Source organism: Myodes glareolus, chromosome 11, assembly GCF_982192425.1.
Source record: "Myodes glareolus chromosome 11, mMyoGla1.1, whole genome shotgun sequence".
Taxonomy (NCBI): domain Eukaryota; kingdom Metazoa; phylum Chordata; class Mammalia; order Rodentia; family Cricetidae; genus Myodes; species Myodes glareolus.
Window position 1 is genome coordinate 42,438,898 of NC_142036.1, and position 14,363 is coordinate 42,453,260.

Consider the following 14,363-nt stretch of genomic DNA (forward strand, 5'->3'; position numbering starts at 1 on the left):
CCAAAGTCTACTGGCCCTTTGGCCAAATTACTGCCTCACCCCTAGTCATCTGTGTGAGCCCCCTGTTGCCTCAGACAGGGGACCCTCTGGTACTGTCCCCAGTCCTCCTGCTCCCAGTCTATGCATTCCGATTCTGTGAGGAGACCCAGGAATAGAGAGAACGCTATTGGGCCTCATGCTCAGGCTCCTTCACTGCCTCCCTCAGGTACAGCTGTCACCTGGTGTGAAGAGCGCCCCCTGCCCCCTCTTCCACCCTATGCCTAAAACAGTGTAAGAGCGCCCCTCCCTTCCACCCAAGTTCTTGGGCTCCACCATAGGTGGAAGGGGCTGGCAAGGCCTCACCGCTTGGTCTTTGGGCAAGGGTGAGGATTACAGGAACGTCGGTGGGCGGGCCGAGGCTGGTGTTGGCACATGTGGTCCGGGTAGGCTTCGTTGTCAATGGTACAGAACACCAGGCGAGACTGGTGACCTGGGGGGGCGGGGGCAGAGCCACACAGAGCTGCAGGGAGACCAGCTCTCTCCAGATGAGCTCTCCAGTGGGGCACCTTTCAGGACTAGATCCATAGCTAACCCCGAGTAAGTCCCTCGCATCCTTCTGTGGCAGGTACCACCATCATAACCAACTTACAGAGGAATACAGGGAGGCTCAGAGAGCCTTAGGGGCGAGTGAGAGACCTTCGTCAGGAACCACAGTGGGCACTTCCTCCTAGGAGTTCTCCCTTATCCTGGCAAGTTTCAGCCCTTCATGGGGATGGCTAACCTAACTGTCCCCTCCCCCAGACGCTCGTGTTCACCTCCTCCGCACTCAGCGCTGCAGTCGCCCCAGGAGCCGTGGCTCCAGCTGAAGCCTTGGCCGAGGTCATTCAACGGCAGGTAGTACTCGTAGTGCACGCCGGGGTTGGGTTCCTGGCTGAGGAGCTGCAGAGAGTCTTCGCTCAAGTCCCCCTGCCCGGGCCCGTGGAAGCCAGAGCAGCCCACCCGTGCAGGGTTCACCTCCCTCGGGGCCTCACTCACCTCGATGATCAGGGGCTCTGAGGTGGGGCCCCGTGCCTGGAGCCGCTCAGGGGCCAGGTCCCCTTCCACGCCCCTTTCGTACTGTAGGACTGTGCTGGCCACTGGCAGAGCCTGGGCTGCCTCAATGGTCCAGTGCCCGTTGAGGTAGTATTCTCCATGGACGCTCTTCACGGCTGTGGAGACCCCGCTTGTCAGGGGACGTGGGACAGCCAGTCACCTCTGAGCCCCAGCCTGCCCAGTTCCAAACCATCTCTCACCCAGGAAATTTCTGCTGGCCGCAGCTTCCTCGATGCGAATACTGGTGGCCCCCGCAGGAATGATGAAGATTTGGTTGTAGCCTGACGGGGACAAGATTCGGGTGAGGGGTGCTGGTTTGCTCCTGGGACTTCTTGGGGAGAGCGCTTTTGATAGAGGAACCAGCTTTACACGGGTCGTGGCAGTGTGGGGGTGGGCGCAGACTCTAGACACCTGACATCTTAGGGGGAAATGAGACAGCATGGGGGCAGGGACAGGTGGGAGGGCTGAGAGTGGGCATCCAGTATCAGCAGTGTGAGATTAGATTGCACAGGTGGGCAAGAGTCCCAACCCAGGAGAGGTACAGCCACTGTCTTGCAGTCACATGACCTGAGTCAGATCGGCTGAGTGCCATGAGATTGCTTGGCCTCAAGCCTTGGTCAGAGAAGGTGACAGGCGAGCCAAGGCAGGCCACAGACCCCTTCAGAGCCCGCTGTGTGACCCCACCTCTGCTGAGGTCATCAGCGTCAAAGGTTCCTGTGACCGGGTAGCAGGTGGAGCCATCACCCCCACACTGCAGACACTTGTCCTCCTGCTTGGTCGAGTCTAACTTGTGATCGCAGCCAACAACCTTCAGGGGGAAAAGGGAAATGACAGGGCCAGGTGAGAGAGGAGCGTCGTGGACGTAGCTCCAAATGTCCCAAACAGGACAGGTCAGGTCCATCCTGACTCCTGCTAATCACTCCCAGTCTTCCTCTGGAGGCCATGTCTCTCCCAGTTTGGATGGAATGCCATAAATGTGGGTTTGGGCATGCCCAGAGGTTTGTTGCTCTCCTTTCCCCAGAGAATGGTGTAGGTGAGCCCAGGCTAGCAGGTCAGGGAGCTGGGGCTCCTAAACTGACAGGTTGGTATGCTAGAGGCTTGGAGCTGCCATCTTGTGGCAGGTTCATGGGAAGAGCCTGCACGAGCCAGAAGCTGACTCAGAAAAGAAAGCAAGAGATGGAGAGAGAAATGTCTAGGCTCTTTCGTGGCCTACAGCTTTCGCTTCACATTTGGTTGGGTTTGGTTGAGGTCAGCCTTCAGCCATCTAAACTTTCTCTCATGAGGTTAGTGTTCTCTGGGGCAAAGTTGCGGTGGTCAGGGAACATCTGTAATGACCGCATTGCATTCTGGGTGCTAGTGGCTGAAGAAGCCACCAAGCTTTTGACAGCCACTTGGTCCTGCTGGGGCCGGAAGACACCGGTCATAACAATCCCCAGTCAGTTTGGAGGCCGGGTAGGGGCATAACTCACTCGGCAGACGCCGTCCACACAGATGTCCCGCTTGCCAGGCTCGCAGGGTGTCCCGTCCACCACGGCCTCCCTGTGCTTGTAGTAGAAGTTTTCCCCCTTGGGAATGCAGTTCAGTTCACACTTGTTTGGGGCTGGGTAGGCAAGAGGAGAAGGCTGACATCCTGACCCAAAAGTGTGGCTTGAACCAAAAATGTCTCCCAGAGGCTCACATATTCGAACACCTGGTCCCTAGCTAGTGGCGCTGTTCAGGGGAGTCTTCCAGGAAGAGCGTTGCTGGGGGTAGGCTTCAAAGCTTAGAGCCTCGCCCGCTTCGGGTTTGAGTTCTCAGCCAGATTCCCACTCCAGTCTCCAGTCATTATGGACTTGCTCTCTGGAGTCATTAAGCCCAGAAAAACTCCTTTTACGAGCTACCCCTCAGGGTGTTTTACTACAGCAACCACAAAGTAAGTAAGTAACACCTAAATATCTGTTGAGGGCTGGGTGGGCAAGAGGGAGAAGCCGAGAACCTAGCTCATGGCTTTGTAAGAATCCCCCAGGGAGGTGTAGGCAGCAGCCGAAAGTACACTCTTTCTCTTGCCAGGAGAGGGGTTTACAGCAACACCCCACCCCCAACAGCACAGAATCCCACCCCTCTCCCAGAGAGAAGGGATATTCTCTGCAAACCGATTTGCATCTTGGAGACCAAGTCAAGCAGCAACCTCTACAAAGCTCCATTCTTCATATTATTGCTTTATTTTGTTTTGCTTTTTTTGAGACAGAGTTTCTCTGTGGAACAGCCCTGGCTGTCCTGGAACTCACTCTGTAGACCAGGCTAGCCCCTAACTCAGAGATCCGCCTACCTCTGCCTCCCGAGTTCTGGTATTAAAGGCGTGCGCCACCACCTGGAAATTGTGTTGCTTTGAGATGAGGTCTTGGGTGGTGATGGCGCACGCCTTTAATCCCAGCACTCAGGAGGCAGAGGCAGGTGGATCTCTGTGAGTTCGAGGCCAGCTTGGCCTACAAGAGTTGAGGTCTCTACGCCAGGCTAGCCTTAAGGGAAGGGCACAGTGGTGCACACCTTTAGTCCCAGCAAGCGATCTCTGAGTTGGAAGCCAGCTTGATCTGTATAGTGAGTTCCAGGACAGACAGAACTACATAGGGAGACTCTGCTCCCCCTTCCAAAATAAATCCCAAACCAGGATGGCCTTAAACTCCCTGTACGTCTCAATGACCTCAGAGAGCCCCAAAGTGCTAACAAGATCATCATCCTGTCTACAAGACAACCAACTGTATAATCTTTTAAGATTAAAAAATTAAGATTAACTATTTGTTTACATGTGTGCATTCATGTACATATAAATGCAGGTGCCATGGAGACCAGAAGAGGGCTTGGGATCCCTCAGGACTGGAGTTACAGGTGATTGTGAGCCACCTGACATTAGTGCTGGGAACCAAACTCAGGTCCTTGGTAGGTCAAGAGCAGGATATCTGAACAACTGACCCATCTTTCCACTCCTCATATCATCATCAGTGTGCACGAGTGTGTGTGTGTGTGTCACAGGTGAGGGTGGGAAGCTAGAGAAGAAGGTATCAGATTCCCTGAAACTGGAATTATAGATGGTTATATACTGCCTGACATGGGTGATTGGAATCAAACTTGTGTTCTCTGGGAGAGTGGCTAGTGCTCTTAACTGCTGAGCCATCCCTCCAGTCCCATGTGAAGGTTATTTTTAACATATTTCTCAGGAATACTGTATGCCAAAGGGCACGGGGGGGGGGGGGTGGTCACTTCTCTGACCATGGTGACACCAGAGCCACAGAGAGGACAGAGTTCAGTACTGGAAATCAGTGTGCAGGGTCTCTAGGGATCATTCGTGGAAAAAAAACAATGCCCCAGACTTTTTCTGAGGCTTGATATTTTTTTATGTTTAATTTATTTTATTTTTTAGGCGAGGCATCACCAAGTAGACCAGGCTGGCTTCGAACTCCTGGAATTCAACATATAGTCCAAGCTAGCCTTAAACTCCTGACGTAAGCACTGAGGTATCAGGTGTGCGCCACCACACGAAGTTTTGGTTGTGCTAGGCCCTTGCACACGCTAGAAAACCATTCTGCCATGGAGTGAAACCCTAGCTCCTAAGACATCTTTTGGCTATTCCAAAACGATTCAGATTCATTCTCAGTGGTGTTCTTTTCCTGAACCCCATATCCTGCATTTCCCCAGACTACATGCAGGTCTGGGTAGTTGGGTACCAAGTTCTTTCCTGACTTTGGCAGTCATGGCCCCAAGCAGCACTACGCCTCCATGCGGCCCCTTATTCCACAGATCTGTGTGAACAGGGCGAGAAGCTTCAGAACTGAACAAAGCTAGGCTGGAGTCAGACACACCAAAGCTTCAATTTTGAAAACGCATATGGAGGAGAGAAAAGGTCCGAAAGAATTCACACCACGCTCATTACTGGGTTAACGGGCGCACTAAGGACCACGTCATTGTCCAAGTGGCAAGGCATCTTTGAGAGGTTATAACTTTCGGTGTGCTGCTTGGGAGGCAGGGGTGGAACCAGCAGAGCAGGGTGGTACGCTTACCAGCATAGTAGGGCAGCCACCGGTAGCGCCGGCCCTCAAAGTCGGTGCCATCGAACTCTGCGCACTGCTCAGCCCGGAAGTCCCGCATGCTGTCTGGGCAGCTCTGCGTGAGAACGTGGGTGCCAACGTGGGCACCAGGGAAGTTGCCATCCTGCCCTATCCGCCCTCCATGTTCTGGAGCCCTGGGGTCCTACACCTCTGTCCCATTCGCCGTCCCAGGAGGGGCTACCAGCTCTCCCCCACCCCCAGTGCCTGGTGGGTTCCCAGAACAGGCTAGGATGAGGCTTGGAGGTGGGACCGTGGGAGTGGGGCGGGGCTGTGGGGAGCAGGGCCCACGCAGGTTTTACCTCGGTGTGGCAGGTGCGGTGACTGCGCGCGGGGCCCACACAGCTGGCGCCTCCATCTCTCCTACGGGGCAAGAGCACCGGGAAGGCCTCAATGTTCCCACCCATCCCTGGGCCCTCCTGGCCCCTCCGCGGAGTCCCCAGATGGGCAAGGCTGGACCAAAACCCGAGGCAAGCTGAGGAGGGGTGGGTGGAACCTGTTTGTACTGTTCTTAGGCTGATTGTCCCTACCCTTGACCTGACTCCTGGCCACAAGGCCCTTGACCAGCACATACTACACCCCCACTTGAGGGTTCAATCTTCGTCTTAATAATAATATTCCAGGATATTTGGAGTTTTGGGTTTTTTGTATGTTTATTTTCTGAGACAAAGTGCCAGGTTGACTCTGTCGCAAAGGATGACCTTGATCATCAGGCCTCTGCCTTCCTAGTGCTAAGATTACTGTTGCCCACCACACTTGACAGGATCTCAGGAAACAGTTCACAAACCCACCAGTAGGAGGCGCCTCATTACCTTTCCTTCGAACCTGACCACCTTCCTGCAGAGCCCTTCTTAAAACAATGCTCCTAGTAAATTCTAAAATCACTTGCCGGGGGAAGGGTCCTCTGCACTTGACAAAGCAGCCAAGGGCAAAGAAATCACAGCAACTAGGAACTGCGGACTGACATTCACTGGTGGGGACATGGACAGCCAGCCCTGAGTTTTTGCCTGTCTAGAACGGAGCAGCTCTATCCCAGTCAGTAGAGTGCTCAGACCCAACTAATCATTTACACAGGTCCCGTAAAGGCTAAAGAGACTTAATATGGAGCCAGGCATCCGTGGCCTGCAGGTGAGCCAAGAATAGGATAAAGGGCTGTGAGGTATTGACAGTTGCCTTTGGTTCTGTAAAACCAGCTTGTAGCTATGAAAAGGGGATGAAATGGCCTCTTTGTTACTCTATAGTGGGAAACAGCTGAGGGGAGTAAAACGCTGTTCCTGCCTGACTGAGGGTTCCATGGACATCTGGAATGTGCGTCTTTCTGATGTCCACCTTAAAACCTCTCACGGTAACTGCCTTCCACATGGCAAGCTGTATTGGCTCGAAGAATGTTGCCCTTCTGCCAAGAGTAAGAATAAATTAACACAACTAATCTAAATTCTAGTTGAGTCTAAGTTCTCTGGTTACTCCCAGTGGATTCGAAAGCCACAACACGTCAGCTCTACAAATGAAGCCCCCCCCCAACCCCACCCCCATGCGCCAGGCTCCACGGGGAGGATGCAGACCTGGCCCAGCTCCTCTCAGTCTAGGCTGAGTGTTGGAATCCGAGGTGAGTACACAGGAAAAATCGGTTTTCCTATACACATCATCACTCTTCCACAATGAATCTGTCACACAACGGCCCTGACGTCAGGCTCCCCACCCAGCAGCCTGACATTCCTCACTTGCCCTTTTTTTAAGGGGCTGGCAGGTTGTATAGGTCCCCTCCCTACCTCTGGGAGTAACAGGGGCGCTCCCGGAAGCTGACGCCTCCTCCACAGGTCCGGCTGCAGGGGCTCCACTCGCCCCAGACGCCCCAGGTGTCACTCTGCCGCCTCACATTCCGAGCCTGTGGAAGACACGGGCTGTACCTCATCATCACCCCTACGCGCACGCACTTGGGACCCAGAGCTCTGCAGAGATAGATGCTCCCCGACCGGTTCAAAGCACCTGGGGGCTTCCTGTGCCGCCCGTTCAGGACACAGAAGCGCCATCGGGTACTCCAAAATGTTCATTGCGAACTTAAGATGCCTTCTGAAGGAGTGGAAGAGCCAGCCTAGGTGTGACTGGGCTCAGTCAGCTGGGAAGAGCCTGCAGTTCCAGGGGCCCTGGGGGAGGGGCCCTGCAGCCAGTGCAGGCATTTGTGGGTCAATTCTAACGTGGAAGGGGGGAAGGAACCTAGGACGAGGGTACCTCGATGTCTTGTTTTGGGCCCTCGCTACTCAACTGTGGTCTACTCATCTAGCAAGACAACCACATATTCTGGGTGTCTACCAGACACGGCGTGGAGGGCGTGGCCAGGGGGCGTGGCCGGGAAGAGGCTGTCTCCCCTGACAATGCTATGCTTGGCAAGTGCAGAACTTGGATTGGTGTCCCTTAAATGGATCCTGTGGATCAGCAGACCCATCCTTTTCAAGAGAGACCCATATGGGATGGGAAAGATCACCACGGCAGGTCCTCAGGTAGGTGGGAAAGATCACCACGGTAGGTCCTCAGGTAGGTTACACTGTTCAGAGAGTGTAACCAAGGCAGGACAGAACGTCAGTCGACTCCCCTGGAGAAGAGCCACCCCAAGCCTGTTGTACCACTTCTGCTCCGAAAGTGAGCTCACTTCCAGAAACTTCTATAGTTCTGGCCTATTAAACTAGAACCTAGTGTGGGCTGGGTAGGGGGACTACAGTATTTGGGGTAATCTGTGTCAGAGACTCCCAGGGGTACCCCATTATTATTTCCCCCAGCCCTTATAAGAGAATCTGAAAACTTGACTTTTTGCACAATGCTCAGAACTCTTAGTTTCCCGTAGCTTACCGGCCCCAGCCCTCAGATCCTAAGTCTTATCAAAGGCACACAAACACACACACAAGTGCTGGTCAGCAGTCTCGAGTATTTTGCGAAGAGACAGTGCGCATGGCCATGTCTTCCTGGCCCTCCAGCAAGCCTTTCTGCTGGAAAACCTGCTGTAATGGCTAGGGTAGGAACAGCCCTTTAGGTTGGCAAACGACTTCGGGATAAAGGCTTCAAACAAAGTGAGGATCTCGTGAAATGAAACAGCTCTGAACTTCCGACCCCTGAGTGTGTATGTGAGAGGTAGAGAGTTAGACCCAATCTGCCTTGTTGAGATTACACAATGGAAATTCATTATGGATGACACCCTGCAGCCAGCATCCCATGGACGCGTGGTACACACATTCTCTCATCTAATCCTTGTAGCCTAATGGCTCTCAAGGAAGCCGAAACACTCCGTGCCTCACCGCTCATCCTAGGGCTGTGTCCCCACCTGAGACACTGGATCCTAAAGGGCTAAACAAGGGTGCAGAGAGGCGCCCAGTAAGCATGTCTCGTGCGCTGAAACGGGAGTTTATTTTGAGGTGTCACTGTAAGAACTTAGAAAATGGAACTCCTATTGTTCAGAAAGAGGCCAAGTGTGAACAAAGAAAAACAAGCCCTTTCCCAACGTGGAGCCTTCTGGTTAGCCAGTCCGAGGCGAGCAGGGATGTTTGCTCATGCCTAACATCAACTATCTCATTACTCTTAGTTTTATAGACCACAATTCAAAAGCAGAGCAAACCGCACTGAACTTGCTAACCACACACAGAGCCAAGCACAGGCCAGCCAGACCAAAGGTCTTGCTTCTCATTGTAAATCATCCACTCCAGTTCCAGCCAGAACAGAACCTCCAGGCTTTCCAAACCAGTGAACCAAAATGCTCAGGTATTCTGGCAACAACACGTAAACTGGTTTTATTCGGCTTGAGTTTCTGTTTTGAAGGGGAGCGCTCCTTACTGTGTGGTTGGTGTTGGGGTAACATTCCAGGCTGGAGTTCTGGCCCGTGTGACCCCTCAAGCTGTGCTGCCATGTGCTTGTTTGTTTGTTTTGTTTTCAAGACAGGGTTTCTCTGTAGCTTTGGAGTCTGTCCTGGAACTAGCTCTTATAGACCAGGCTGGCCTCGAACTCAGAGATCCACCTGCCTCTATCTCCCGAGGGCTGGGATTAAAGGCATGTGTCACCATAGCCTGGCTCTGCCATGTGCTAAGTACTAGAAGGTGGCCCTTGTAGACCGGCTGCCCTCGCTTGCCTGGCTAGTGTTGACCTTGCTCAGCATCTGTCTGGATGCTGTCTAGGCCCCTTGGAGCAGCAGCCCCCAGAAATCCGGCTGTTCTGGAGGCAAGGTAGGGACAATTCATGTGTCCACAGCAATAGGGGATGCTCTGGCCACAAAGTCATTCTAGGATGTCTGACAGGTAGGGGAATGGTCTGAACTTAGGGCTCTAAAGATGCCACACTCCTGCCAGGTGCCTTTTACAGACATTCCTTGCTTCCTGTGACCAGCACCTATAGGCAGAGGCCCCCTGCCAGTGCGTGGCTGTAGCCTAGGTCTGTGCAATACTGAACCACGCTCCCTGCACAATTTCCACACCCATCAGGCCTTGAGCCGCAAGCACGCAAGCACGTTTTGTTCTCCATAATTATCTAAACCCCCAGCTGTGCGGTGGTATGAAGCCAGGAGTTGGTGTGGCCCAACCCTGCTCTGGGCCTGTTCCTGCCTGTCTCAGGCTGCTGCTCTCAGCACCCCACCCTTTGTCCTCCAGCTCCCGGCTCAGGAGCCCCCTTTCCTACCTGTCCTAGAAGACTCTGGGGCCTGCTGTGCACCAGGACGTGCAGGAAGGGACAGAGACAATAGGCCAGGTGAGGGGACTCCCAGCCAGGCCTTTAACTATCCATCTGAGCAGTCGGTCAAGCAGACTGACTAGGCAGGCCTGACAGGGACCCTGGGGTGATCAGGACCCCATGGTGGATACGCCACCATAGAGGGAGCTGAGCCTCTCTATCACACAGAGGACAGGGAAAGACCCCAGCTTCTTCTGGGCCTTTCCTGCTGGAGGAGGAGGAAGAGGCAGAGGCCACTCCGGGTTCCTACACAGAAGAAGGGACCTTACAGGATTCAGTATACTTTGTAACCATGGGCTCATCTGTGTGACAGACAGCCTGCGTGTGGTGTGGACATGGGATTCACGGGATTTGGGTTATCTGTCTGTGGCTTGGAGGACAAACTGGAGTCAAGTGGCTATTAGGGAGTGGTTCTGGGGCTCTGGGATTTCACCCTGGGGTGCCGATGCAGCCATGGAGACCCCTCCCTCTGGGCCTTCACCTGCATGCAGCTAAGTCACCAGCATGAACTGAAGAACCTCAGAGAGCCGACTCCAGGGAGCAAGGGCTGTAGGCACAGGTGGCACATGAAACAGAAATCGGGAAGGGGGCTTCAGTCTGCCCATGCCTGGCATGTCTATGTGTCCAAGTATGAGCTTTGGGGTGGGGGTGGGGCTGCCCAGTGCGTACCACTGACACCAACCCCTGCCTGCCTTCCTCACTTTCCACTCATATTAGCACGGTGCCGGGGGGGGGGGGCGGGGAGTAGTAGGCCCCCTTCCTTCCAAGACAGCCAGCCAACCCTTTGAGCCTTTCCTCTCTCATCTGGGCCTTCTTGGGGATGAGCAGGGCTGTGGTCTCCCTTATGCAGGGCTTTTCAGAGGAGAATGGCACCTGGCTGCCTCTGAGCTCTCTGTTCTGCTCAGCACCCAGCTCTGCAAGCCCTCTGTCCTCCCTGCAAAGCGTCCCTGCCTTGCTGTAGGACTCCACGGGAGTCCCACCCCCTAAGCTCCCTCATGAAACAGTTCCCTGATCACCAGCTTCCAGAATCCGCCCTCTAGGTTTGCACTAACCTGATAGCCACATTTACCTGTAGTTCAGATTAAGCTCTCGGGTTAACGTCAGAAGCTCCTGAGTTGTGCTAGCCACATTTCAAGTGTGCAATAGACACATGAACCAAGTAGCTGCTGACTGAACCTCAGAGAGAGAGAGAGAGAGAGAGAGAGAGAGGTGGGGGAGAGGGGAGAGGGGGAGAGAGAGAGAGGAGAGAGAGAGAAGTGGGGGAGAGGGGAGAGAGGGAGAGGGGGGGGAGAGAGAAAGAAGTAGGGGGGAGGGGAGAGAGAGAGAAGTGGGGGAGAGGGGAGAGGGGGAGAGAGAGAGAGAGGAGAGAGAGAAAGAGAGAGAAGTGGGGGGGAGAGAGAGAGAGAGAGAAGTGGGGGAGAGGGCGAGAGAGAGAGAGAGAGAGAGAGAGAGAGAGAGAGGGAGAGAGAGGGAGAGAGAGAGAGAGAGAGAGAGAGAGAGAGAGAGAGAGAGAACGAACATCCAAGCCGCCTCCTTCAGGCAGACTGCCCCCTTAGGAAGCTAAACGTCCCAGGCAGACCTCTGAGGTGCCCTGGTTTGTGAAGGCTCTGGAGGGCTGCGGGTACTGCCAATCTCCTGCCCCTCCCCCACGGCTCCCAAAGCAGCCTCCCAGAGTCCTACGGGGTTGCACTCACCCAAGACCCTGGAGTGGAGGCCAGCAGCAGCAGGAACGTGAGAATCAACAACAGCATCTCTGCCTGCAGGAGAAGCCACGAGTTGAGCCAGAGGGGCCGCAGCAGCTGCCGAAAGTGGTGGCTTCTGCTATGTGGGTGGGATGTTCCTCCCACGGAGACCCAGTCTCTGGGACACTAGACAACACGTACGCAACTCACGCACGAGGGAGAGACGGCTTGGCCGGCAGCAGGCAGAAGCACGGGAGCAACTTGTTTGAGGATCTCAGAGGGGAAAGAATGGTTAAAAATACGGCTATGTTGTTGAAGAACTGAGCGAGATGGAAATCAAAGTAATCAGGCCGTTAAACTCGGTAAGAAATTAAGAGGCCATTTCATCCCACTTAAAGACAGCTAGCAATAATCGATTTGCTGTCAATTTTCATCACCCAAAATAAGGGTGTATATGTGTATGTGTGAGCGTGTGCAGGCATGGGACCGGGGAGGTTGGAGGTTGATCGCGGATGTCTTCCTCAGCTGCTCGCTCCGGTATTTTTTTGAGACAGTGTCTCTCTTTGAACTGGCTGCTCCGCTTTTTCTGCTAGGCTGACTGGCCAATGAGCTGGAGGGATCCGCCTCCCCAACCCTCCCCACAGGGCTGGGGTTCCAGAGCGTGCTGCAACAGCAACTTTACCAGAGTTGTAGCGATCTGGATTCAGGGCCGCATGCTTGCACAGCAATCTTTTCACTGACAGGGCCATATTCCCAGCCTCGCCAGAAAATATATAGAAATATATAGAAAATATCCTCTGTGTGAGGATAGTTTAAAAAAATCAATTGTAGTGCTGGGCGCTCTACAGAGCCTAGTTCCAGGATAGCTAGGGCTACACAGAGAAATCTTATCTTCAAAAGAAACAACCAACAAAATAAATAAATAAATAAATAAATAAATAAATAAATAAATAAATAAATAAATAAATTCAATTGCTTATCCAGGTGTGGTGTAGGATGGGTGCTCTGTAGGGTGGGTACCTTGTAGCCCCAGCTACTGGGAGGCTGAAGCAAGAATACCACTAGAGTCCAGGAGTTCAAGTCCAGTCTAGGCAAAAAGGCCCACTCCAAATTCAACTGCTTTCAAAATTTAAGTATAGGTCTTGGGATCCAGTTCATGCTTAGTATGCTGAGACTCTGATTTGGATGCCCAGCACCAATGTTCTCTTTCTTGTTCTCCCTCCTTTTTAATTTCTCCCCTCCCCCCACACCTCCCAAAACACAGTTTCACAGTTTCCTGGTTTAAATCTGAGCCAACTCTTGTCTTCACAGGAAATCTTCCTTCGCACTCTGCGTAACAACTGTATGCACCCGCGAGCCCAGAGTTGTGTGCAGGGTGTGCACTTGTGCATTTGCTGTAGTGGTATGGGCATGTGTGCACTACGTGTGTGTGCAGTGCAGGGCGTGCTTACGTGTGTGCACATGTCTCTATCAGAGACACGTAAGCAGCATGCAGTTCAGTACAGAACATGAAACAAGTGCTGACAGGTGTGTTTAATATTAAAATCTGTAGTTCTACTGATGTTCTGAATTCTTTTAGAATAAAACGGCTGACGGTCATTTTATAGGGATGAAGTAGAGCACACAAAAGCCACATTCAGCAAAGCTTACTCTAGTACATGGATGGAAGAAAACCCCGTTTAATTTGGCACAACCAGCAAGTCATTCAGTCATTCTTATCAGCAGAGATTCCCAGGTTTGGCTACACCTTCTGGGGGATTAAGAGCACCCAGGAGGGGATGTGGGCGCAGACTTGATCAAGGGCTAGTGGGCGGGGAGGTGGGTGAGCCTGAACAGAGGGAGACTGAAGAAAAGATTAAGGGGTTCTACTCACTACAGGCGCTGCCCAGGCCTGCGACCCTGACCCTGATTCCAAAATCCCGAAGCTTAACCATTTCCTCCTCTCAAACCAAAGCCATCCCTGAGTCTGGCAGTTCGACTCTCCAAACCTTGCGTCTCCGCCCCGGGGTGGCGCCATGTGCCCCCAGAGGAGCTGAGGGGGCGGTTCCCTCGGGGACCCTGGGTGCCTGGCAGGTGTTGGCTGTGGCCAGGCTCTTCACCGCATGTCCCCAGGGGGTGCGCTGGTCCGTAGGCTGCGCCTGGACTGTGCCCTGGCGGGGAAGTGGGGTGGCGGGAAAGGTAATGCTGTCCCTGGAGATGAGCAGGGGGGTGAAGGGGGGGGGGGACCTGACCACCCAGCCCGACGCGGAGCTGAGAGCCTACCCCGTGCCAGTTCGGTGACCACCGCACGGCTGGAGACGGGGTCTCCCTTGGGCCTCTCACTTCCATGTCACCGGCGACCTACCTAAGCCAGGAGGGGCAGATGCCTACAGATGCCCGGGGCGTGCCCTGCCCAAAACGCCCGCTTGCCTTCCTACCTGACTTGCAAAGCCCCGGAGTCGCGCCGTCAGCGCCCAGACTAGGTCAACCTCTCCAAGACCGACGAAAGCCAGGGGAGGTTGGACTTTCTCTCCCCTCTGCTGGCTGGTTTCCTCCCCGCCCCATCTTCCCCCACCCAGTCGGCTGACACCCACCTCCAATCCCTGAAGGAGCACAGTGCCCCCACGGAGAGGCCCCGGATGCCCAGGATTGCCCCGTGTTTCCTCTTCTTGGGCTTCTGCCAGGGCTTTACTTATTCTCAACTGTGGGCTCCGGGTCTTGGGTCTGTGCCAGCCACCTTTTCAGTCCTACTTCCCCATGTCCAAGCCCTCCAGATCTTTGCCTAAACACCTCCTCGCCAAGCCTATCCTACACTGACAGACCTCGGTGTCCAGCCACCTTCTGAATT

The 14,363-nt window shown here is 54.0% G+C and overlaps 1 protein-coding gene across 6 annotated transcripts in view; it reads right to left on the bottom strand.

The window, feature by feature from the left end:
• Papln (papilin, proteoglycan like sulfated glycoprotein) overlaps positions 1 to 14,065 on the bottom strand; it is a 39,220-nt gene extending 25,155 nt beyond the window's left edge. Inside the window, exons 1-11 of one of the 6 annotated variants that reach the window (XM_087911673.1) lie at positions 13,954 to 14,065; positions 11,549 to 11,611; positions 6,920 to 7,035; positions 5,453 to 5,513; positions 5,106 to 5,208; positions 2,541 to 2,671; positions 1,756 to 1,879; positions 1,272 to 1,352; positions 1,015 to 1,187; positions 795 to 918; positions 343 to 469 (exon numbers count right to left, since the gene is read on the bottom strand). In XM_087911673.1, the coding sequence (XP_087767799.1) occupies positions 343 to 469; positions 795 to 918; positions 1,015 to 1,187; positions 1,272 to 1,352; positions 1,756 to 1,879; positions 2,541 to 2,671; positions 5,106 to 5,208; positions 5,453 to 5,513; positions 6,920 to 7,035; positions 11,549 to 11,605 (1,097 nt within the window). In that variant the 5' untranslated portion in view covers positions 11,606 to 11,611; positions 13,954 to 14,065. Of the gene's footprint in view, positions 1 to 342; positions 470 to 794; positions 919 to 1,014; positions 1,188 to 1,271; positions 1,353 to 1,755; positions 1,880 to 2,540; positions 2,672 to 5,105; positions 5,209 to 5,452; positions 5,514 to 6,919; positions 7,036 to 11,548; positions 12,106 to 13,953 lie in introns of those variants that run through there. The other 5 variants (XM_087911674.1, XM_087911672.1, XM_087911671.1 and 2 more) reach the window with 5 other exon arrangements.
• Positions 14,066 to 14,363: the final 298 nt, after the last annotated feature.